We start from the raw sequence: 24,817 nt of genomic DNA, 5'->3' as shown, positions 1-24,817 counted from the left end.
TTGAAATGTCCAATGACTTATTTGTTCCAAAAATTGTCCAATGACTTATTTAACATATTTTGGAATGTTCAAGGACTTATTTAACATGTTTTGGAAAGTTCAAGGACTTATTTGTTCCAAAAAAAAGTTCAAGGACTTATTTGTTCCAAAAAAAAGTTCAAGGACTTAATCATTCCAAACAAGAAAGTTCATTGGTTTTTATTGTACTTTTTCCATTATTCAATTAACCAAATAATTTAATAATTCTTTTACGGACAAAAATAATACTAAACTAAAATTAAAGTTGCTAATTTTAAATAGGGACTATTGGTACACAAAAAGGAAAATTATTGAAGAAGAGATTGTACATTTTTTTTCTGACAACCAAGACATTGAACTGTAAATGTTTTTACTTCAATGAGAGTTTTGTGTTTAAGTGAATATGATGATGGGATTTAAAATAACTTATGTTTTTTTTTTTTGTAAAAGGCTTATTAACTTATGTGGTATTACATTGGAGTTTTGTAAAAAGTGTTTGGATTAGCTTATAGCGGTACCAAAAAGTAATAAGCTGATAAATTAATTTTTAATGTTTGACAAATTTTGCTTATATATGTAAATGACCAAAAATGACAGTCTTCCATATTATTGACTTATTAACTTATTTGATTTTTTAACATGTAAAAATTTATTTTTCATCATTTATGATAATATATTTGACAACAAATTTATATCAATAAGATTAATAATTAACAAACATTAATAAAACAAGATTAAAATAGTAAACTGGTAATAAACAATTTTTCATAAGTCAGGAAGGATTAACTTATCAAAAACTGTTTATTACCGGTTTGGCACCGATATAAGCAGTTTTATTTTTTCTCATCCAAACATTAACATTTAGTTTATCCCCGGTACCAAACTCAAATAAGTAAAAAAAAAACACCTAAAATAAGCAATCCCAAACACCCCTTTACAACTTAATATTTAAGACACTTATCTGATAAACGTTTATCGGTAAGAGTTTACATTCTTATATATTTTACTGAGTAAGAATTTATCTAGTCGATTAAACTTGCATCATATACGACGATTTATCCAGTAAGCACTAACTGGGTAAGAGTGATCATCTCACTTGCCGGATAGTAGTCGTCAAACTTTTTTGCGAGTAAGACTCTCGGTTCTTATTATCACTCTTTCGGGGTAAGATCTTAGGTCTTTTTGTCATGTTCATCCAATAAGATAAATGACATGATAAATGCTTACTAAGTAAACGTTTGATAAAACGACCCTAAGTCGGCTAAAAATCGTTTAGCTTGTTTGATGGAAGAAAACATTACATTTGTGTAACAAATAAAGGACTCTTGAAACAGAAAAAAATTAAAATAAACTATTTCTTTGCATAATCTTATGATTATTGTTTACGACATTTTATTTTGAATTAATATGCAAAAAATCTATATCTCTAATTGAGATAAATGTCATATTATGAACCAAATACATATAAAAAATCAAATAAAAACAATATTTTAAAATAAAGTTGTTGCAATTATTGCAAGATGCGAAGTTCTCTCAACGCTTACAATTTTAATTTTATTTTTCAAGAAAGAATGATGTAAGATGACAGTGAAGGGTCACTTTATTAGAAATTCAGTTGTCGGAGATACAATCGAGATACAACAAAGGGACCGTTTGTTGTCAATCATGTTTCCCCCCTTTTCAGCAATCCAATTGCATCCCATTGCCATCGCCATTGAAACCTCCTTGCAATTTTTCCAACGTTTTGCTCCACCTTTTCCGCCTTCTAAAATGTTCCGGCAACCCCACGGCGGCCAAAGTTAAAGCAACAACCACAGCCGTCGTCTCTCTCTCCCTTTATCATCCACCAAAGGTACCAATTTATATGTTTATTCAAACTGGGAGAAATCTAAGAAACCCCTATTTGGAAAAAGGGAACAAAAGCCGAGGATCGTTAATGGCAAAGTAGGGTTATTTAATTCGGGAAGGATTTTTGTCTCTTCCTTTAATGATTTGTGCAAATCCAAGGAATATTGAAAGGGAAAAAAAAAAAGTAGAAAATGGGTATCGGTTTTCAAACTAAAACCCACTGTTGTTGTTAAAGCAAAAGCTTTAAAAAAAGTGTAAAAGCAGATGTGGTCTCTCTGTATCTGTGTGTGTGTTTGTTCTTACATGGCGCACACGCACACAGTGCGTGGATTTGATAGCGACCCAAATAAAGAAACAAAGAAAGAATGGTCAGTAGCTAGCAGGGGACTAAAATGATGATGAGGAATCTCTTTTTCTTCTTTCACTGTTGCCTTTAGCAGTCCCCATTTCACACACCACTCTGCTTTACAGTTTTTATTTTAGCTGGTGCTGTTTGGATGTTATGATCTCTAAAATGTCAGTTTTCTATATGGGGTTTTCCTTAGGAGATGATCTTGTAAGTCCCCTCTTTCTTATGTGTTGATTCTTTGTCTATTTGATGTGTTGCACCTGTTTCTTGATCTAAATGTCTATGGCGAACAGTTTTCTGATCTAAAATGTCAATTTTCAGTATGGGCTCTTCTTTCTTGGATGATATTAAGTGTCTTTCTCTCTGTTTTCTTTCTTGGATCAAGTCTTTGTGATGTTTTTGGAGTGGATATGTTCCGAAATATCAATCTTTTATGTGGGTTTTTGATTTGGTCATGATCTTTTAAGTCTCTTTCTCTCTGTTTGCTTTCTTGGATCGAGTGTTTGTGATGGTTTTTGGCATGGTTATGATCTGAAATATGAATCTTTTTGGCATGGTTATAAGTCTCTTTCTCTCTGTTTGCTTTACTTTTCTTGGCATTTTTCAGTTTCCCATTCTTTCCATTACATTTTGTGTTATTTCTGATGTTTTGAGCTTGTGTTATGATCTAAAATGTCAATTCTGTATATGGGTTTCTCATTAGAAGATGACCCTGCAAGTCTTTTTCGCTCTTCTTGCGAATTTGTCACCGTATTAAATCTGACTTCTTTTCTGGGAATCACAGGAAATGAAAGAAGGGGTGGTTCAATTGAAAGATGAAAGTATAAGCAATGGGATGATTGAAAATGTAGGTGTCAACGGATTCGATTTCAAAACTGAGTTTGAGTTTTGGCCGATTCAACATCCAACCGAACCCTCCCATGAAGATAGGCCCGTCCAGTGTCCTATGTCTCACTCGTCTCCCCTGATCAATGTAAGTCGTTATCTAAATCCATACAGACTGCTTAATTCATACAGACACAGAAGGTTAACACATTCGACAAATGCAGGATGAAAGAATGCAGGATGATCGGTTTTCAGAGCGCAAGAGACCAGAAGCGTCAATGGCCGTTCACAAAGAAAATAGCGCGCAAGAAGCTACAGAACCGGCCATTAGAACAGTCCGGAAGAGGCATCACGACCATACAAATACCATCACGCCGTTGCTGCAAGCGTTGCCTGTTTCTCACCAGAACATGAATACGACTGTCTTGAATAAGCTTCAGCAAGTTCACAGGTTCGAATCTTGACATAGTGCCACCACGGTCTCTCGTGTTCTGATTGAGATTTTAGTTGTTGGTTTTAGCTTCAACGGTCTCTCGTGTTCTGATCCTCTTGGTGTTTATGACATTTAACCTAGATTAAATGTGATCTTAATAGTGAACTCAAAATCGAATTAGCGGTATTTTGGTGAAACTTCTATATATGTATAATACGATATGAGCGTTTGTTGTATGACGGTGTATCTAACCTTTTTGAAGTCTATTGGACTCGAGTTCATCATCTTATTAACTCGAATTCGACCAAGCTCTTCCTTATGGAAGATTGGTATGATCCGTAAGGATGCGCCTGGCGGGACTCGAAGGATTGGGATTGGTGAGAGTTAAGTAGGCGGGTGAAAAAATTGTAGAAGGTGGGTTTGATTTGACATGGGTAATTTAGTAATTTACTAATCTTTCATGTCTCCTAAAATTTTGTTCCATCTATTTTGTTCAAGATTTTGGAAAAATTGATCTATTAGATTTTATTTAATTCGTTTTGATAAATTAAATTTAACAATCGTTTGCTTTGTCAATCTTTTTATATATAAAAGAAAAATCTTTAAGTATTCAGGTTGTATCATGAGAATTGAGTATTTCATATATGAATCAGTTAAAAGTTCCCATGTGAATTAATTAATGGGTTCACATGTCAACATATAGTTTATATGTGTATCACATAGGTTCATATATGAATTCGTTTGTTGTCTATTTGTAAAAGTTACGAAACTACTCCTTTATATTCCACATATCCATGTGAGGAATTATGTTGCGTTTTTTTTTTTTTTTTTTTTTAAGGTGTAAAGTTGACTATATGGATTAATCTGTCTGTATGAATTGAAAGAATTTTTAAGGGTGTCCGGGTCAAAGCCCGACTAATCCCCGGCAAATTTGGAGGCTAAACATGGCCCTACTTAAATGTCGCCAACATTCCCCTCCCAGGGCTCAAACTCGGGTTCATGACTATGTCATGCTCAAACCTTTACCACTAGGCTGGAAGGTCTTTGACAAATGTTAATCGAATGAAGGGCTATGATCACTTTTTAAGTTGTCGTTGAGTTTTAGTTGTTCACACATTAGTGGATTGGATGTCTTTATGTCAATTTATGGGGTTTGCCTCATAGTGTTGTCTTATTTTGTACGACCCTCTTTGAAATATATAACTATGGTTGGAATAAAAACCAACCAAATAGTAAAAATTATAGTGCAAAACTAAAAGTGAAACCAAGAACGATGACTTGGCAACATGAGGTTTGAATGTTTCTCAAATCTTTAAATAAGGTTGACTTTCATCATCTCACAATGGTGGAAAGATGATAGTTTGGAAGAAGATGGTGGATAAAAGTCTGATGGATGATTTAAAATCTATAACCATGGTTGAAATCAAAACCAACCAATTGGTAAGATTATAGTGCAAAACGAATGCAAATGATACATTTTTTTTTTCTTAACAAGAGTTGTGATTGATGCATTACTTATAATAACAAATGTAGTTTAAGTATCTATATTCACTTATATATACATAGAATGAAAATGTTTACTTAATGACGTGCTTTCATTTGATTTTAGTATTCTTCAAATCGTGATTTTACGGTGTTGGGTGTGACGTTGTAGATATAAATACGATCCCGAGTTTCTAGACACTTCGCATTTCCCCTCGGATCAAGGCTTTTACATTTATAAAGTAAAATGAACATGTTATGGTTAAATCTAATTTAGGAAATAATTCATACCATACCGAAGTCAATGAAGAGATCTAAGAGGCACGACCTAAAAGACATATCAATTAGGCAAAAAAATGATCTGAGTTCGTTTGGTACAAGTGACGATGGTGACTAAACTGTTCTAGAAATTGGTATTAAGATCTAATAGAAAGATCAGTTTATGTGATTTCAGTTTGTTAGGATGTAACAATTAGGGTGAATGTAACACCCTCATATCTAAAAAGGGGGATATGCTTAAATTTCCAATGATACATTGAATAGCAAGCATGGATTTAATATCAACAAAATGGCAAACCAAATTTTAAATAAATTCTAGGCTAAAGTCGGGTGTTACTAAGACCTAAATACAGTCGTTATTCTAAAATACAAAAGTTGTTCCCAAATAGCTAAATATTTCTCGTGCATCTACTAACACTCAACCCTTCATGGTGCCACTCGTACCATTCCCCAACAAGAACCTGATGCACTTGACAACAAACAGTTTTCATTTCAATGCTCAAATAATGAACTTGGATAAAACTCTATCATCAAAAACATTTAACACATGGATAAGTTTCAATAACTTAAAATCATAATCATGGATAACAATTCATACTCGAAACATCACCGAAAATATGGATAATACTCAATACCCAAAATAACACCTTTTAGTGACAGGGAAGACTCGTTTCTGTCAATCGTGGCGAAAGAGAAAATAAGTCGTTCATCAATGTTGTCAAGTAGCACCTTAAAGTCACAGTCACGGTTCCTGACTTCTCACGAGTTCATCACCGTAATATCTAATGTTCTGGAGCCCAACCCCACACGAGTTCGTCTCCATAACACCCCAATTTTAGTGCCTACTTACACACCATAGAGATAGACCTACAAGCCAATGGTCCTGAGGCCTCTCCACACGAGTTCATCCTCAAAATACCCCCGATGACTTTGTCGACTCTACTTGGCTAAAGCCTCACAACAAAGGTCCCAGTACCCGACTCCTCACGAGTTCATCATCATAATACACACGGTCTCGGAGTCCGACTCAATAAGAGATCACTTTCGCAATACCACGGTCCCCGAGCCTGGCTCATAAGAGTTCATCTCCACAATACCAACTCGGTCCCAGAGTCCAACCAACACGAGTTCCTTTCAACAATATCGGTTACGATCCCGGAATCCAACCCACACCAATTCCTGTGCGCAATATTGACACGACTAACCTCAACCGCTCCAGGTCTTTCATTTTATGGACAATCAACTCAACCACTCAAGGTTTATTACTCGTACGGACGCCAAACTACGACACAGGTGTAATGACCCCATTTTCAAGCCAACAACTGACTCTTATTCCTATGAATCCATTTTATTATAGTCTAAATTACACGACACCAATCGAACGGCCAACACACTCAAAGCATGAAACTTTCAAATAAATATGACATAACTGCATATACTCCAAAAACTCGACATAAAGCAAATGTAAACCAACAATTATCCCCAAGCCTCATTTGAGTCAAAACCGAGCTAAAAGCTCAAACAAATCACTTGATTATTCAATAAAAGTCATTATAAACAATAAAAACACATTTAACCAACGTTTATAGAAACACATGCTCCAAAAGTATGATTAACTCAAAAACTCATTATTAGTTGAGACAAATCATTTTCCAAATGAAATCATATTATTTTATTTTTCCAAAATGTGTCCTAACAACATATAACATGTATTTTCCCAAGTGGTTTATAAAACAAAATATAGTTAATGTGCATTAACATCAAATAGTTTTCCCTAAAGAGGAACAAATCATCAAAATCCCCCACAATTTATGGTTTACTTAACAGAATGCTCAAAAACCTCAAGGGTATACAGTTTACAATGTTTATAAATCAAATGTATCAAAACACAAGTCTCATCAAATAAATCTCATTGATAAACATCAAATAAAATATTTTAAGACTTCATAATGGATATTTTTTGTATGTATAAAGTTTTCAAAAAGCAACTTGGATCCACCTTGCTAGATTAGGTTAAACTTAGTTTCCAAACCCAGTATCTAGCTTTTATTGAGGAAGACATTAGATCCCCAAGCTAAACTTCCAGATCTATGATGCAAAGCTTCTCAAGACCACCTCATTTACTTCCAAAATATGCACAAATAAACCCAAGAGAAGAATGAGGGTTGAGGTGAAAAGAACCAAACCTTAGATTAGGAAATGGTTGGTTTAGAGCTTACCTTTCAACTTCTAAGGACCACAAATCAACAAGGGAACTTTAATCCTCTTGTTCGTCCCTTAAATAGCTTTAAAAGACGAAATCATAACCTCCAAAATCGCCCAGAATGGATAAAAAGGAGTGAGATATGACCAAATGAAGAAAACCCTCAAAAATTGAACTTTAAAACTCCATATTGCACCTTGCAGCCTTGCCTGCGACTTGAGATCACGTGGAAATTCACACGCTATAGCCTAGGCCCTAGAGAGATGCATGGTGCTAAATGCAACTTAAGCCGTGAGACAAGCTGCATGGACCGACCCAAGCACCATTTGTCGTGCCGCGTGCTGGCCGTTCCCGATCATTTTTCCAGCCGTTCCTTGACTGTTTTCCCGGGCCGTTCTCGACCGTTTTCTTGGTCGTTCACATACTGTTTCCTTAGCTGTTCACCGAATGTTTTCTGAAATTTATATTTTAGTGGCGACAATGAAAACACGGGTGTTATACCTTTAGCCATTAAGGGGTATAAATGATGTATTTCATCAATCCAAATCCTTATAATCTCTTCCGTTACTTTGAATTTATAGAGACATTCTTTTTATTCATCATTGTTGCTTTCATGGAGAGAACTTCCATAGACTCTCATGGCTCCCCCAACTTGTTCTTCTAATGACAATTTCGAATAGCTTATGCAACAATTAACCTATTTATAGGTCGCCTTCTCCCACAAACTGAATGAAGTTTCTTCGAGTGTTGTTACTTTGAAAAAATTATACCCTTCCTAGTCCTATTTCTTTCACTCTCGCTCAGATGTACGGAAGAACCACTTCCTTCAATTAGAAGTCCCTCAATTTGACGATATTAATCCCTGTGGGTATATTTTTAAGATTTACCAATTCCATAAGTATCACGATATGCCTATTAATGAGCAAATTATTGTAACATCATTTCACTTGGATGGTGATACACTCTCTTGGTATTAATGGATGCATATAAATCATCAAATCCTCTCTTGGGACCAGTTCATCCAAGCATTGGAGACCCGTTTTTCTCATACCACCTATGACTACAAGAGAGATAAACTTTTTAACAGACCAAGACTTTCTAAATTTAGTTCCTTTATTTCTCCATGATGACTACCGATGAGATTTTTTCGAAGGGCATTTGTTCCCTTTCAAGAATAGTGCGGTGGGTTCATCATTAACCAGTAGAACACCCCTTCTCTAACGAGCTTTTTGTGTCCATGTAGTTTGTTAAAAAATATGATTTTCGTCAATGTGGTTTAGAAGTTGTGTTTTTCGTCCCTATGGTTTGTAATTCATTGTTATTTTTATTCTTATGATTTACAACTTATTGTTGTTTCGGTTTTGTGGTTTACAATTCTTTACTGTTTTGATCCCTTATACTTTAAAGATAAGACTTAGTTTAGGGACTAAAATAATAATAAATAATAAACTATAGAAATAAAAATAGCAATTTTTAAACTATGGGTCGAAAATAGAATTTATTAACATACTACTAGGGATGAAAATCGTAATTTAGTCAGAAATTTATGTTGATATCTTTTAGAATAATAATATTTAATAAAATATGTCGTTATTCTTTGGCTAAACAGCGCGTACGGTGACGCGCTACGCCGTCAACCAATAGTAGCTAGCCAACCAAGAGAGTCTGCTGCTGTCTCTCTAAACCCTAATGATTTGTATACAACTCGTGTTATTCATTCTTTCCTCCATCTCTCCCCTTGCAGATTTCTGTGAACCCTAGAGGAATTCTGTCATCACTTCATTCACAGTCCTTCCAAAATCATCAGCAGACGAACATGGATCTTCAAGGTCTTGCTGTTGTTCTAAATGCAGCACTTAGTCCCAATCCTGCTGAACGAAAAGCCGCTGAAGAGAGTCTCAATAAGGTATTTTCTTCTCATTTTGATCGAAATTGCATTGGAAATGGTATTCATTCATTACTCTTAATTTGGAAGATGATTTGCAACTGTTTGTTGTTTGTTAGTTTTGATTTTCTGGCGGTGTAATCTATTTCATTGCGTTTGTTAATTGCAAATCACAATTGCGTTTTCTGAGATGATTATGACCGAATTATGTGTCGGTGGACAGAATCTTGATTTGGTTATGAATCGGACTACTTGTGATTTTAGTTTTTTTAGCTTTTTTAATTGTTGTGCTAGTTTATTAGGTTAATGTGAAAATGATTTTCTTTTTCAGTATCAGTACACTCCTCAGCATTTGGTGAGACTGCTGCAGATCATTGTGGATGGAAACTGTGACTTGGCAGTGCGGCAGGTTGCAAGTATTCATTTTAAGAATTTTGTAGCAGAAAACTGGTCACCTCATGATCCAGGTACTTGCCTACAATTCAATGCCAAACTATCACCTGAAAACACCTTTAACCAACCCAACAAGTGTGCATAATGAACATTTATTTTGGAGAATATTTAGCTTGAAAGTTTGCAAATTTCTGACTTTTCTTTATCCATTTGCCAACTTAGAGGAACAATCCAAGATTTTGCCAAGTGATAAAGACTTGGTGAGGCAGAACATCCTTGTTTTTGTAGCACAAGTTCCTCCATTGTTGAGGTGAAGACTATTGCTTTAGCTATTGTTTCTTTTGCTCTGTATTTCTCTATTTTATTATGAAATCAGCTACCATATGCTGTTAACAGGGCACAGTTGGGCGAGTGTCTCAAGACAATTATACATGCGGATTATCCTGAGCAATGGCCAAGTCTCTTGCACTGGGTGACACATAATTTGCAGGACCAGCAAGTTTATGGAGCTCTATTTGTGCTACGTATTCTTGCTAGAAAATATGAGTAAGTCCTTGTCTTTGAACATCTTAAATTGCAGCTTAGTTTCTTTACCTGGTTTCACTTTTATTGGTACTGTTGTAATAGAACATCTCTAGATCCTCATAAAGAGGCACAATTGCTTCTTATACTATTTTGCTACATTACACAAGGAATTGCTAAGTTTCCTTTCTTTTAGCTTTTCTTTTCTAGCTATATTTACATATAGGATATATATCATATGGGTATGTATCAAATAGAACACTATGAAGTTATTGTTTTTTCTTGTGGATCCCTCATAGCCATAAACAACCGAATAAGGTTATAGGATCTTTAAGCTTAAATTCGAATCGTCTGCAACGTCTTCTTTTCTCTCGCTTGCTTTATGAAGTTGTGATCTTGCAACTCAGTTAGCAATTATATCCCTCTGGGGCAAAAAAGTCTGACTGTAACATCATTTTCTTTTGGTATAGAAGGCAGTCTGTATAGCTGAATATAGGCTTTTTAATATTGATTTTTTTGTATTTATTGTACGAATTCAATGTGGTATTTCCTGTTTAAGCCCTAAAAGCAAGTTACCATGAATCTTTTAATTTTGATCAATATATGTACTAAGTATTTTCTATTCATAGGTTCAAGTCAGATGAGGAGAGAACACCAGTTCACCATGTTGTTGAGGAGACATTTCCTCATTTGCTCAATATCTTTAGCAGGCTTGTTCAGATAGGAAATCCATCAATAGAAGTAGCAGATTTAATTAAGCTCATCTGCAAAATATACTGGTCTTCCATTTATGTAAGTTACTGCATTGAAATATCCTATGGGGTCACTAAGTAACTTTTAAGTTGCAAAAACATTAGGGACTAATTTATACACTTATAGTGCACGGAAGTCCTATTTACAAAAAAATGTTGTGAAATGTTGTGCAGCTGGAGATTCCAAAGAAATTGTTTGATCCAAATGTGTTCAATGCTTGGATGGTTCTTTTCTTAAACATGTTGGAGCGACCTGTTCCATTAGAGGGCCAACCTGCTGATCTAGAGCTCCGCAAGTCATGGGGATGGTGGAAGGTAAAGAAGTGGACAGTCCATATATTAAACCGCCTCTATACACGGTGAGTTGTGGTTTTAATGTCTTTTAAATACCTTGAGACTGTAAACATCTCATAGGTTTTGCTTTTCCACAGGTTTGGGGATTTGAAATTGCAAAATCCAGAGAACAGAGTCTTTGCACAACACTTTCAGAAAACCTATGCTGGGAAAATTTTGGAATGTCATATGAACTTGTTGAATGCGATCCGTGTTGGTGCCTATTTACCTGACAGGGTTACCAACCTTATTCTGCAATATTTGAGCAATAGGTCTGTTTCATATGATTTTGGGTTATTGATTCAGTCCGTAATTTTACATTGATCTGTTACTGCTCTTTCGTTTTATTATTTTTATTAAGCTAAAACTATTGCCTGCTGAAGTGTTTCAACTTCCTCTTGGATGTTTGAATTAAACGGAACTGGAGCCTATTTATCATACTTCTATCTATGTATTAGACAAAAGGAGAAAAAAGATGGAACAATCAACCTTAAGCCCTTCACTCTACCTCGGTTATGCCTTTTTGTCTCTTCATGATTGCTCTGTCAAAAATGTCTCTTCATTTCAGCTTGTTTTTCTTTGAAAGTCTATTTATGGAGTTGAGGTAAATGAAATCAGCGGGTTATGGTCTTACTGTTAGCTATGTTAGTGGTGAAATGAATTTGTGTTAAATTGTTAATGGATGATAATGTAATTGAATGTCGGTAATTTTTTTATATATGTGATGCAACTATATGTGTTAATATTACCTGATGTTGATGACGCTTCAATAAATTCAATAATTAAGTGTGTACACCTGTTTGGGTTTTTTAATGATTCTTTGTGTTTGTGTATTGTGTATGTATGTATAGTTTTTCTTGTAAGTGGTGAGTTTCACTTTCGACAGTTTTGAGGATGCATGCGCCTTGTGTCTGGGCTCATGGAGACCTTTACACCTCATCCTTAAATAATACTTGACGAAATGCAGTTTCTGGGAACTTGTTGTAGGGGATATTATTTAATGTTGTCATTTTCCTTAGCCAATAATGTTAAAAGGGCTATCATCTTGTAGTCAGTTGCATGCTTAATTATAATGCATTTATATTTGCAGTTACCGAGGTCTTTCATAAGCCTACTTAATTATTCCCTGTGATCGATTTTTCTACAACATACAGTTACACAATACATGCTTTTGGTTGGCTCTAAAAAATTGTTCTTTGTATTTTTGTGTTTTTTGGATCTTATGCATATTGTGCTACTCATCAATGCATTGTTTTATCTTGTTCTGTTGTTACTTTTTCCTTCTATTCTGCTATACTCTTCCTTGTATCACATTTCTCTATAATTTGTCCATACACGCATGCAGTATTTCCAAGACTACTACATACAATATTCTCCAAGCAAGACTTGATGTGGTTCTTTTTGAAATAATATTTCCACTTATGTGCTTCAATGACAACGATCAAAAGCTATGGGAGGAAGATCCGCATGAGTATGTGAGAAAGGGTTATGGTGAGTCTTCCAATCTTCCAAATAAGAATTGGGTTGCGCCATATTTTATATATGAAAGACTATACAATAATGATGTATTTTCCGAATCAAATAGTGTGTTTTATTTTGTGGCATTCAGTCTAATGTGTTTTGTCTAAACATAAGTTAGGTCCTGACCGTTCAACATTCTTTCTTTACTGCAGATATTATTGAAGATCTGTACAGTCCTAGGACTGCAGCAATGGACTTTGTGAGTGAGTTGGTGAGAAAACGTGGAAAAGACAACCTTCAAAAATTTATATTATTCATTGTGGAAATTTTTAAGAGGTACAACCTCTTCAGTTATCTATATAGAATATTCCCTGTTAAAAAAGCTGCAATATAATGATGTATTTTATATATTCCTTTCCTCAGATACGAGGAGGCACCAGTTGAGATTAAGCCTTATCGACAAAAGGATGGTGCTCTCCTTGCTATTGGAACACTGTGTGATAAACTGAAACAGACTGAACCATATAAATCAGAACTTGAGCACATGTTAGTGCAACATGTTTTCCCAGAGTTCAGCAGTCCGGTGGGTCATATCAGAGCAAAGGTAAAGTTTTTTATTTGATTTTATTCTATTTCTATATGAAGCTGTCAATATTCAAAAAAAGAAATGAACGGCTGTATATCTTCGATAGTTCCCGTAATAATAAATCGAATGCGGGTAATTTGCATTTCAACAATAACCTCAATTTTTTTTTATTTTTAAAACTTCGTCTTTATACTTCGTGCTTCATTATCATCTTTGTTAGGAACTTTATTCTAATGAGATTCATTTGGAATATTAGGCTGCATGGGTTGCAGGACAATATGCCCATATTAATTTCTCTGACCCGAATAATTTCCGCAAAGCACTACAAAGTGTTGTTGCTGGGATGCGTGACCCAGAGCTCCCAGTTCGTGTTGATTCTGTTTTTGCATTGCGTTCTTTCGTTGAAGCCTGCAAAGGTAAGCTACCTAGCAAGTATATACTTCTCATGTTGTAATTCCTCTTCTTTGAGAATTTGAAACCTAACAAGAATCACTACGTTTCATTACTCTGCAGATCTTGGTGAAATCAGGCCTATTCTTCCTCAGCTACTTGATGGTATGTGTATCAAATAAAGGTTTGTTGGTATTGTGTTATCTCACTCCAAATTTGGTTTGTTTCCCTTACACATGGTTTGTTTTCAGAGTTCTTTAAGCTTATGAATGAAGTTGAAAACGAGGATCTGGTGTTTACCCTTGAGACTATTGTTGACAAGTTTGGAGAGGAGATGGCACCCTATGCTGTTGGCTTATGCCAGAACCTGGTGATGGTTTTTGTCTTCAAAATAAAATGTGTGCTTCACATTTGTACTTTTTATCTGCACTCTAACCTCCTATTTATATAGGCTGCTGCATTTTGGAAGTGTATGAACACTGCTGAAGCTGAAGATGAAGCTGATGATCCTGGTGCTTTGGCAGCTGTTGGCTGTTTACGTGCCATTAGCACAATTCTTGAATCAGTGAGCAGGCTTCCTCACCTTTTTGCTCACGTTGAGCCAACTCTACTTCCAATAATGCGCCGGATGCTTACAACTGATGGACAAGGTAAGATTTTTTTTTCTAGTGTTCGACACTAATGTGAACATTGATATTTGATGTAGACCAATAAGGAGAGAACTTTGCTGATTTACATCACCTCGATTTGAAAATGGAAGGGAACTCTTGAACGAGCTAACTAATTATAGCAATTATCAAACACTGATGGCTGGCATTATGCCCAAAAAGATAAGGTGGTGGGGAGGGGTTGTGGGTTGAGCTCTTAATCTGGAAAAAAGGAGGAAATTTGTTAAACACATAAGGATTTTACTTTAGATTTTCTGTTAGTTACTTAACCATTCATGTGATGCTTCCGTTCATTGTGTTAGTGTGATGGAAGATATCTATTTGGTTCATGACACGTTAACCTATTACCCAGTTAATAACCATAGCCAGAAGATTATAAAATTCTATGTTAAGATTATATGCTCACATCCAGAACCATAATGAGTGCTTTTAATATTTCTTTGATGAGTACTTTTTGAGTAAGTATGGATTAACGTAGTATACAAAGTGCAACAAAACCTATGCAAGGGTGCAGATAAAAATGTGTAAGACGCTTTGGCATGAGGTAGCTAAGGCATCTTTTTGAATACCATGTTGATTGTTGTTGCTAGAGTGCAACTCTATCAATAAAGATGGTTACACATGAGGTGCTTGAAGCATCTTTTGGTACCTTCATGATATTCCTTGACGATAGATGACGAGGATGTGAGCTTGAGTGTAAGGTTGGAAATGGGATAGATATATGTACTGAGTTATGGGACACTGTTGAATCCACTCCTGGCATTGTCTACATAGTTGTTTGATTAAACAGTGAATACACCCTCAGATTAGGGGTAGTGGAGGAATGTTTCCACATAGCTTGAGTCTGATGTGAGTCTTAATCTGTTTTCATTTCCTCTTGTTTTATCCAGCATCTGTTTCTATTTTTCCTTCATATACACAATAAAATGTTTCAAAAGTAATCATAATCTGTCTATCTTCACCTGAGATCGAACATAGTTATACTAGCATGGGTTCATTTTAGCTGATATCAACTTGTCAGAGATAAGCAGTTGCTACAAATTAACTTGTATTTACTTTTCATAATTAGTTCAGCTCCAAAAGAACTTGGTGGTTTAGTAGATAATTCCTCTATCTGAGCACAGTTATTTCTTAGTACCATGACACATTCAGGAACAGGATATTCCTCATTTTCTTGTAGCTAAATTATAAATGTTATTGCAGAGGTCTTCGAAGAAGTTTTGGAAATTGTATCATACATGACCTTTTTCTCACCGACAATATCCATGGATATGTGGAGTCTTTGGCCATTACTGATGGAAGCTTTGGCTGAGTGGGCTATTGATTTTTTTCCAAGTATGTTAATTTTCTTTTCAGTTGCCTTATTCTTCTTCATAGACAGAGCTCTCCACCTGCTCATTGCATATGGTTCTTTCGGGTTTTATCTTTTTGTAGATATACTTGTTCCTTTGGACAACTATATATCCAGGAGTACAGTGCACTATCTGACATGCAAGGAACCGGACTACCAACAAAGTTTGTGGATTATGCTTTCCAATGTATGTTGCTGGCATTCCTTGAATTTTTTTCTTCAAAAACACTTTCTGTATGCCTAGATGCTTAAGAACTCTCGATTACTTGATACTTATCTTTTTTTTTAATCACTCGTCTCTTTTGCTCCAGATAATGAGTGACAAAAACTTGGAAGACAATGACATTGAACCTGCACCAAAGCTTATAGCAGTAGTGTTACAAAACTGCAAGGGTCAGGTGGACCTCTGGGTTGAGCCATATATTAGAATCACAGTTGAGCGGTTGCACCGAGCCGAACGGCCGTACTTGAAATGCCTTTTGATGCAAGTTGTGAGTTAAATCAAGCACTAACGTTTTTAAGTTTCCATTGTTTTGTGAGTTAAATCAAGCACTAACGTTTTAAATTGCATGGTATAAAGCATGTAATTGCACGCAGATTTGGCTTGATCCTGCTACTCAGACCAGTCTTACAGAGAAGTAGATAAAATTTAGCATTATAAAAATGAAAGTAGAGATTTTGTTCTCAGGCTTGACAAGTTGGCTTATCTCCCTCATTTAAGTCTCACAATTAGTCTACTAGCAATGGGAACTGGGTGTTAACATTTCACGATACGTCATAGTTTATGTATGTTATAAATAGTGTTATCTTTCTGAACCCATCAAATTTTGAGCCAACTGAATCTTAAATGGATTTTTTTTATTAACCTGGATATCCAACCTGCTATGTGAGCCGACTAATCCCAGGGCGACCACCTGCTTTGCGGGTAGCCAGGAGTCACCGCATTTGAACCTCCGTGGCCACAAGGGGATTTTTATCCCTCGAATTTGAACTTGGGACCTCCAGGCACTTTTGACCTTTGGAGCCCAAGCTCAAACCAATCAAGCACCACCCTTGTGGTTTAAATGGATTATTTTGTTACAAGACTACCATATATCATGTTAGATTATTAAAGAATCTTGCGGTTTTACAGAGGGAGGTGTAGATGGAAATGACATGTTTCTTGTTCTGTAGAAAAGTTTGAACAACAAACATTACTTGAGATTTACTTGCTTTTCATTCATGGGGTGCTATTCTTTCCAGATTTTGATTTGTGATTTTGGATAATCCTGGATAATGTTTATACCCTCATGCAGATTGCTGATGCTTTATACTACAATCCGTCTTTGACGCTCAATATATTACAAAAGCTTGGTGTGGCTACAGAAATCTTTAACCTATGGTTTCAGATGTTGCAACAAACTAAAAAGAGTGGTGTCCGGGTTAATTTTAAGAGGTTGGTAACCCTATTTATCATGTGGAATCCGTACAAGCATTCTTATAGGCTTTTGCATATTCCACTTTTATCAGCTGTTTCTGCTGATTTCCTCTGTATTTCTCATAGGATAGTGGCGATGCTTTACCTAGTTTGTTCTTTTGTTACTTTTCAGGGAAAATGACAAGAAAATCTGCTGTTTAGGTTTGACATCTCTACTTTCACTTCCTGTGGATCAGTTGCCAGGGGAGGCCTTAGAGCGTGTTTTCAAGGCAACACTTGATTTGCTTGTTGCCTACAAGGATCAAGTTGCAGGTTTCTCCATCATCTCTATTTCTCTTGCTTCCACTTTCCTCTTTTCTCATCTGGTTACTAATAACTACCCATGTTTTATGGTTGTAATATGAATTTAGATTTATGTCTCATGGGTATGTATGAATAAATTATGCACAGAAGCGGAGAAGGAAGAGCCTGAGGAGGATGATGACGACATGAATGATGGTTTGCAAACGGATGATGACGATGATGATGATGATGGGTCTGACAAGGAAATGGGAGTAGATGACGAGGATGGTGATGAAGCTGATAGCTTGAGACTTCAGAAATTGGCTGCACAGGTTTGTAACTAAGAACAAAGTTATTTGGCAAGTTAAAGGAGAACATTCTCTTTTATTACTGACAAGTTCTTTACGTCAGTAAGGGCCTGTTTTTGGCAGCTTAATGAGCTTAATTGGACTCGCAACTTATTCGGTCAGCTAGGCATGACAATTTGATAGTGGTTTGATGATATAGAAAGTGGCTTATTCAGTMAGSMTYYWRGRGGKMGCTTYATKCAGAAAGCCAAGTTTTTKCCAAACTTSCYCCCCCCMMYYMAAAAACCAGCTCCTTCCGTCTATGAGAAAACCCTCCCAAATAAAAACCTTACCAATTTATACGGACAAATGATTCACACAGACAACTTTATCTATAGAGGACTTAATGAAAAACCAACCAAACAGTCCGTAAGATAAAATTGTCTATATTTGATGGAGTTCCTACTAACAAACTTATCTTCAGGCAAAGGTATTCCGATCAACTGATGACTACGATGATGACTCTGATGAGGACTTCAGTGATGATGAAGACTTGCAGTCACCTATTGATGAGGTGGATCCCTTTGTTCTCTTTGTGGATACTGTGAAAGGTAAGATGTATATCCATGAATAGACCGACTTCAATGTTCAAGTTTGGTATATGGTCCATCCAACAAACTGTTATTGGCTTTGATTTTGTTTTTATTAAGCTTTTAGATTTGTGTGCTAACTTCGAGTTTTGGGTTATTTAAATGATGAACCTGTAGTTTTGCAAGCGTCAGACCCAACAAGGTTCCAGAACCTCACGCAGACGCTTGACTTCCATTATCAGGCACTAGCAAACGGAGTTGCTCAGCATGCTGATCAGAGACGAGCAGCAATCGAGAAAGAAAAGCTGGAGAAGGCATCAGCAGCCTCATGATGTTTGTGTTACATATATACATACAACGTGTTCAAATTTTGCTTTGTGCTCTCAATTCCGTGGTTATTTCCGTCCATTTGGCAATGGTTAAAGAAAAAACCGACTACAACTTCCTGATGAGTCTGGATTGTGATTGACATCACTGTTGACAGTGGTCAGGAGCGAGTCGCGAGTACTCAAAAGGAGTATATTTTTTGGTTTGAAAGCTGCCAGGACTTTGTCCCAAGTGTAGGTGGTCAATCATTTGGGTGAATCTTGGGTCTAATTAGACCGGAGATGGCCCCCCTGGTCCTTGATCTGGTGGTCTGTTTGTACTTGTTTAGGAGATAAAGAAAAGCCCTTTTGGCTGGGGTTTCTTTTGGTTTAAATTGTTTGTTGAAATTTGAATTTTTCATAATTGGGTTTGTATTATTTTATTCATTTTTCTCATCTTATTTTCTTGATGGATGTATATATTTATACTGTATCAGTTTCCTCTTCATGGAAATGGTGATCGTCTCAATGCTCTTTTATTTCCGTTCCGTTTACGTGTTATTTTATTACTTTTTGACACATAATTGTGTGGACGGTTCTCATGGGAAAACTGAAAAAATTGTCCACCTCAAAATAAAAAAGCAAAATGAGGAATAAAATTATGAATTTAGAATCGGAAAACAAAAAATTAAAACGAAGAAGCAAGAAAAGGTGTGAAAAGAACAAGAACCACGAAAGAACAGCAGGGACGTTAAATTTGGAACAGAAAACATAGGATGTGGAGGAGGGTTTCCGGAGCGTTTAAAGACGAAAACAGTCTTATCAAAGCGAGACTGACTAGTCGTCGTTCAACGTTCTGGAATCCCGATATCCAGAAGGCAGTCATCAAGGCCACCAACCATGATGAATCGTATGTCGATATCCACCACACCCAATGTGTGTATGCTTGGATTAATAAATCTGAGGAATATCTCCGTCCTGTGTTGTGGGCCCTCTCTGTTAGAATGGAGAGGACCCACAACTGGGTGGTGGCTTTGAAGGGCCTCATGCTTATGCATGGAGTTTTCTGTTGCAAAGTCCCTGCTGTTCAAACGATTGGACGGTTGCCGTTTGATCTTACGGATTTCAAACACGGGCATTCAGGGAATGTGAAAAGATGGAGCTTTGAGGCTTTTATCCGGGATTACTATGCTTTCCTCGACCAGAAATCGGCGTTCTTATACCTTCTTTCGCAGCAACAGAAAGACAATCAGGAAAGGAGCGAAAAGAGTCTGATTCTCCAGGATCTTGTTTGGCTACAGAAACTCCAACCACTGCTAGACATGTTGCTCCAGATCAAACCACGATACGCAGCAAGCACAAACTTGCTCGTTCTTGAAGCCATGGAATGCATCGTAGCCGAGAGTTTTGATATTTATGGCCACATATGCAACAGGATCGTCAGCATTCTCGGCAGGATTTATTCGACTAGCATAACAGAAGCCAAAATAACATTATTCATAATCGAAAAAGCAACGGATCAACAGAAGCAACTGTCTAAATATCTAGACTTTTGTAGAAACATCGGTGTTGTTAAGGCATCCGAACGTCCCAAAGTCGAACACATATCGAGAGCAGATATCCAAAATCTTGAAAACCTGATAAAGAGCGGTTCTAATCAATCTGGGAACAAACAATTTCTCCCGAAAGAAGAGCAGAAATACGTGATTATGGAGGAGAAGACGACAACAGAAACCCATGAATCCAACGATTCAAGAAGTGGTTTGAGGACGACGATAACCACAGATGAATGGGAGGTCTTTGAAGATGATGAGTTGCAATCAGATCAGCAACTGGAGCTCATCAGTTTGGATTCTCCCATGGAAACCAGAAATAACAATACGAATCCTTTTGGTTATTGCAACACACATGAATTGCCCGATTTGATTAGTTTTTAAAGGTCTTAATTCGGATCAAACTTTTACCCTTTGAACAGCTTCACGTCATTCAACTTGACAGGATTGAACAAGACGGAACTTGATGGAGGACCAGACAGAAAAAGACGGAACCAGATTGACGAGAACAAGGTAGACAGATAAAGAATTACAGAAGATCTTAAGATTTGGTAGATTAATAGTTTACCAATCTTATCTCGTCTCCCAGATTTTTTATTTTTGTTCCATATATTTGGTGTTCTTGTTCCACTAAGGCGGATCCTATCCTGTTCCAGTCTAATGTTGTGCCAAACATGGGACAATAAATTTTCTATAGTCATGTCATGTTCAGTCCCATGTACAAAACGCACCTAATGTCGTGCCAAACATGAGATATCAATATGTTTCGGGATGGAAAAGAACAATTTTCCTTTGAAATCATTTTGTGCTTCTCTTTCCATTAAATATGTCTCGTGATATGATTGATGTGAACGTTCATTCGATATCCGATGTTTAGAGGGATGTTCCATTAAGAATCCAAAATTAATTAGTAACCCGAAAACCGTCTCTTCAATATGAATATTATTCATAATGAATAACTAACACGCCCATATTCTTGACGAGCATGTCACATACACCACTATCAACGGTCCCCGGTTCCTAATCAATGTTTGATTAGGTTCACTATCAACGTCCCCGGTTCCTAATCAATTTTATGAACCTGACCCCATGTATCCAAATTTCAAAAAATCGATTGTGATTTCATACAACACAATGTTTTCTATTAACGTTATTTCTAAGTTTACAAGTTCTTCTGTATAACGAACATGAAGGAATCCTTCAAATCGAAGTTGAGTTGCACAATATACGCGAAACACCCAAAGCCCAGGAATTCGATGGATTCATGATAGATTACACAAACAAGCGAGTATAAAAGATCCGAGCAATGTGATTAAAAGCGAAAGAAACTAAAATAAAGAAACCGAATCCATAATTTCTACCGTTAGATGGCCAAGAAATATCCTTTTTTAGCATAAATCGAAATATAAATGGAACCCCAAATGTCTAAAGCTCGGAAAAAACGGAAAATTCATGAGCAAGTATACCTCTGCAAACGACCACAGAAGTATATACAAGTTAAAGACGAACCATATACCAGGGTGCAGCCACTGCGAAGATCTATCTGATCGTTACGAACTTGTTGGTTCCATGCTTAGCCCAATGAGCCCTTAAATCTATCGCATTAACAAAGTTGTAACCTTCAGAAGCGAGCTTTTCCAACACCTTCTTGAACGCACCTTGACTCATCTTCCTCCCAGCAATCCTGGCTCCACGGCGTTTGGTGCTCATCGGCAATGGATACATTGATATGGTGGTGGTACAGCATGCCGACTGCCAGCCGCCAGAACCCCACCGGTAACATTGCTGTGGAGTTCCGGTACATGTGCAAACAGGTATCGGAATACCAGAAATGTCCATATCGATACCATTTATCACCACATCCATATTCCTTTTCACAACTTTTGAACGTTGGCCGGTGGGATTGCCGTTTTCTTTTGGTACAGCAGGGCCTTTCTTCGCTTTCTTTGCTCTTGGGGTTTTAGGGTTTGTCCCCGATGATCTTTTCTTTACAGGACCACTCCCGCCAGCATCGTCACCACCAGCACCACCACCACTGCTGCCACCTCCCTTTATGATGGCTGCATTATCGTCCACATTCATCCCAGGATCTTTTGTGGAATCAAGCGGCTGCATCATGTGGATTGAATTGGAAGCTGAAGTATCAGGAAGAAGTGCAAAATTGGGGTTTCCAGGAAGCATATGAAGAAGTCTTTCTCTTTGAATCCAACTCTCTCTCATATAATGCATTGGTATAGGTGCTTCAGAAACCACACAATTGCGGGCGTGGTGGTGATAAGGGGCGGCTGTGGCAGCTCCGCCATTGGGGTTCAGAATCACCGGAGTTTCTCGTGCAGATAGGAAAGGTTTTGTATCTCGATGGTCGCCCAAAGGAGACATCAATTGCAAACCAAGATGTTCTTTAAATGAAGGCTCGTAATAGCCCCAATTTCGCATATTCAATCCGTCATCATCCATGGATAGATACTACAGATGCAGCCACAAAACACCATTCATCACATTTTTAGTATTTTGCAAGAACATACCAAATAATCGCCATTCTACCCATAAAAAATTGGCAATCAAAGCAGTCAAAATAGAGGCAAAGCTAAACTCTAGGTCAAAATCCAAACCTTTTCCCCAAATATGAACATAGAAATGAAATTTTTTTAGATCCGATATGAACATGGTGATACAATCAACAAAACGAAGGATCCAAACATCAGAGACAATTCAAATAAAAACAGACGGAATCCAGATACAATAGCATTTCAATGGGTAAAACCCGATTCCACAAGAAAAGGTTAAAAATTCTAGGGCACCAAAACTAGATCTAAGATAAGCGGCGTTAAATCGAACAGATCCGTGAACAAAAACCATAAAGACATAGATAACATCGACTAAGAATGCAGAAAATAACATGCAAACAACCAAAACAACAATCAAACCGAAAGAAAACCCATTCCTTAAAGAAAAAGATCCAAAATTTCAGATCAAGAAAAGTGGAAAAATCAGATCTGGTAGAGATGATAACATGAACCCATTTGGGTGAGAGTTGCATAAAGTACAATATCAAAGGGGGGAGTCAAATATTTTAGAAAGGGAAAGAGAGAAATAAGAATTTGTATATGAGAGAGAGAGAGAGAGAGAGAGAGAGAGAGAGAAAGAACTTACTTGTGTGGGTAAAACAGCTCTTTTTTTGTTTCTGGAGAGAGGAGAGAGGAGAGAGAGAGAGAGAGGAAGAGATGGAAAGAAAGAGATAGGAGATAGGGGGGGAGAGAGAGGAGAGAGAAAGAAAGGTATATAAGAAAAAGAAAGAGGGCTTAAAATGGAGCTTCTTCCATCAACAAATTAATAAATCCAACCGATAACTGTGTTTGCTTCCTTCCACTTACACCAGCTGACATCCCCCTTTTTCACTTCCTAATCTTTGTATTTTTATATTTAAATTTTTAAAAAAAGTAAATTACAGTTTTGGTCCTTGTAATTATATGAAAATTTAGATTAGGTCCCCATACAAACTAATTATTTATTATAGTTTCACTTTCGTTTTGGATTGAACCACTGTTAACCTTAACTTGAAGGTATTTTGATCTTTTTTTTATAAATTATAAGGACGAAAATAGCAATGAATTACATACTATAAGAATGAAAAACATAATATCTAAATCACAAGGACGAAAATAGCAATTTTTAATAAACCATAGGGACGAAAAGCGTAATTTACTCAAAAAAAAAATCTCCTCGGCGATAGTCCCTACTCCCTCGTCGTTACCGATGCCCCTCCCTTCTTCCCGACACGGCGATACCTTTTCTCTTCTCGTCTCCCTCATCTCCATCCACTCACCACCACACTCCACCGTCGGACGATAAACGCAGAACCACCTTCCACCGCCTTCGTCCATTCTCTTATCGTCTCCCTCCTCGAATCTCGATCAGGAACCAGGACCGTTGTCTTCGTCTCTCCTTCTATATCAGCAACTTTGACCACTTCGACCCCCCTTCCTCACTGTATCCGTTCTTTGGCAACCATTCAGTATTCACCATCACCCCCACACCATTTCTCCTCCATCTCACCTTCCACATTCACCATACCTCCTCCCTTTTAACGCTAACATGGTGTAGGAGTGTAGTAGTAAGGCTATTAAAACACCTGGAAAAAACAAAAGAAAATCTAGTATTAATTTACAGATGTGGAGTTACAAGACTTATCATATGAGTTCTATATTTTTAAACAGATATATAGTATTCTCCATGGGCGGTGGTAAGTGTGTGTGTGTATAGCAAGCTCTGGGGAAGCACTCACATGTGAAATTAAAGCTTTTCACATGAACGGAATGGAGAACTTTGGATCAAGGACCCTAACCCTTTTGTTCCTTCTTCTTCTTCTAACACTTGATCTGAGTTCTTCATCAAACGTGCTTTTGAAGAGGGGAGGCTCCATATCTGTTTTTGAATCGGTAAGTAACCAAAAGTCGGTTTTTCATGGCTAGAGATGGAGAAGAAGGCCGAAAGAAGTGGTAGCCGGAGATGGAGAAGGAGGCCGGAGAAAGATAAATCGCCGGAGATGTTTGTGACTTGATGGAAAGCGAAATAGATGTCAAGCAGGGAGGGAGATCGTGGCAC

The 24,817-nt window shown here is 36.9% G+C and overlaps 4 protein-coding genes across 4 annotated transcripts; 3 read left to right on the top strand and 1 right to left on the bottom strand.

Annotated features, from left to right (window-relative positions):
- The first annotated feature begins 1,612 nt into the window (after positions 1-1,612).
- LOC112523154 lies at positions 1,613-3,757 on the top strand. The gene is made up of 3 exons (XM_025132634.1): positions 1,613-1,870; positions 3,000-3,188; positions 3,265-3,757. The coding sequence occupies exons 2-3, from the start codon at positions 3,003-3,005 to the stop codon at positions 3,502-3,504; spliced, it is 426 nt and encodes a 141-aa protein (XP_024988402.1). The 5' UTR covers positions 1,613-1,870; positions 3,000-3,002; the 3' UTR covers positions 3,505-3,757.
- A 5,441-nt stretch (positions 3,758-9,198) lies between these two features.
- LOC112522677 (importin beta-like SAD2) lies at positions 9,199-19,078 on the top strand. Its single transcript, XM_025131959.1, has 22 exons — positions 9,199-9,343; positions 9,654-9,789; positions 9,938-10,025; positions 10,112-10,261; positions 10,867-11,029; positions 11,164-11,348; positions 11,421-11,594; positions 12,668-12,813; positions 12,996-13,119; positions 13,207-13,387; positions 13,626-13,785; positions 13,883-13,924; positions 14,011-14,129; positions 14,211-14,409; positions 15,631-15,762; positions 15,862-15,965; positions 16,090-16,269; positions 17,074-17,213; positions 17,368-17,507; positions 17,646-17,809; positions 18,249-18,375; positions 18,532-19,078. Exons 1-22 carry the CDS (start codon positions 9,254-9,256, stop codon positions 18,684-18,686), a joined length of 3,099 nt encoding a protein of 1,032 aa, XP_024987727.1. The 5' UTR covers positions 9,199-9,253; the 3' UTR covers positions 18,687-19,078.
- A 357-nt stretch (positions 19,079-19,435) lies between these two features.
- Positions 19,436-20,596, top strand: LOC112522808 (putative clathrin assembly protein At1g25240). Its single transcript, XM_025132121.1, has one exon. The coding sequence runs from the start codon at positions 19,436-19,438 to the stop codon at positions 20,594-20,596; it is 1,161 nt and encodes a 386-aa protein (XP_024987889.1).
- An 807-nt stretch (positions 20,597-21,403) lies between these two features.
- On the bottom strand, positions 21,404-23,441 carry LOC112523475 (protein BASIC PENTACYSTEINE1-like). The gene is made up of 2 exons (XM_025133092.1): positions 23,366-23,441; positions 21,404-22,678 (listed from the first exon to the last, which is right to left on the bottom strand). The coding sequence occupies exon 2, from the start codon at positions 22,667-22,669 to the stop codon at positions 21,752-21,754; it is 918 nt and encodes a 305-aa protein (XP_024988860.1). The 5' UTR covers positions 22,670-22,678; positions 23,366-23,441; the 3' UTR covers positions 21,404-21,751.
- Positions 23,442-24,817: the final 1,376 nt, after the last annotated feature.

Source organism: Cynara cardunculus (assembly GCF_001531365.2).
Source record: "Cynara cardunculus var. scolymus isolate 2C chromosome LG 12, CcrdV1, whole genome shotgun sequence".
NCBI lineage: Eukaryota > Viridiplantae > Streptophyta > Magnoliopsida > Asterales > Asteraceae > Cynara > Cynara cardunculus.
The sequence above is the reverse complement of the archived record's forward strand: the minus strand, read 5'-3'. Positions and strand labels throughout refer to the sequence as shown.

Coding starts and splice junctions, on each gene's coding strand:
- LOC112522677 (XM_025131959.1), top strand. CDS start 9,254: ATGGATCTTCAAGGTCTTGCTGTTGTTCTAAATGCAGCACTTAGTCCC. Junction 10,026..10,111: donor CAAGTTCCTCCATTGTTGAG/GTGAAGACTATT, acceptor TGCTGTTAACAG/GGCACAGTTGGGCGAGTGTC. Junction 17,214..17,367: donor GTCCGGGTTAATTTTAAGAG/GTTGGTAACCCT, acceptor GTTACTTTTCAG/GGAAAATGACAAGAAAATCT.
- LOC112522808 (XM_025132121.1), top strand. CDS start 19,436: ATGTGGAGGAGGGTTTCCGGAGCGTTTAAAGACGAAAACAGTCTTATC.
- LOC112523154 (XM_025132634.1), top strand. CDS start 3,003: ATGAAAGAAGGGGTGGTTCAATTGAAAGATGAAAGTATAAGCAATGGG. Junction 3,189..3,264: donor ACTCGTCTCCCCTGATCAAT/GTAAGTCGTTAT, acceptor CGACAAATGCAG/GATGAAAGAATGCAGGATGA.
- LOC112523475 (XM_025133092.1), bottom strand. CDS start 22,669: ATGGATGATGACGGATTGAATATGCGAAATTGGGGCTATTACGAGCCT.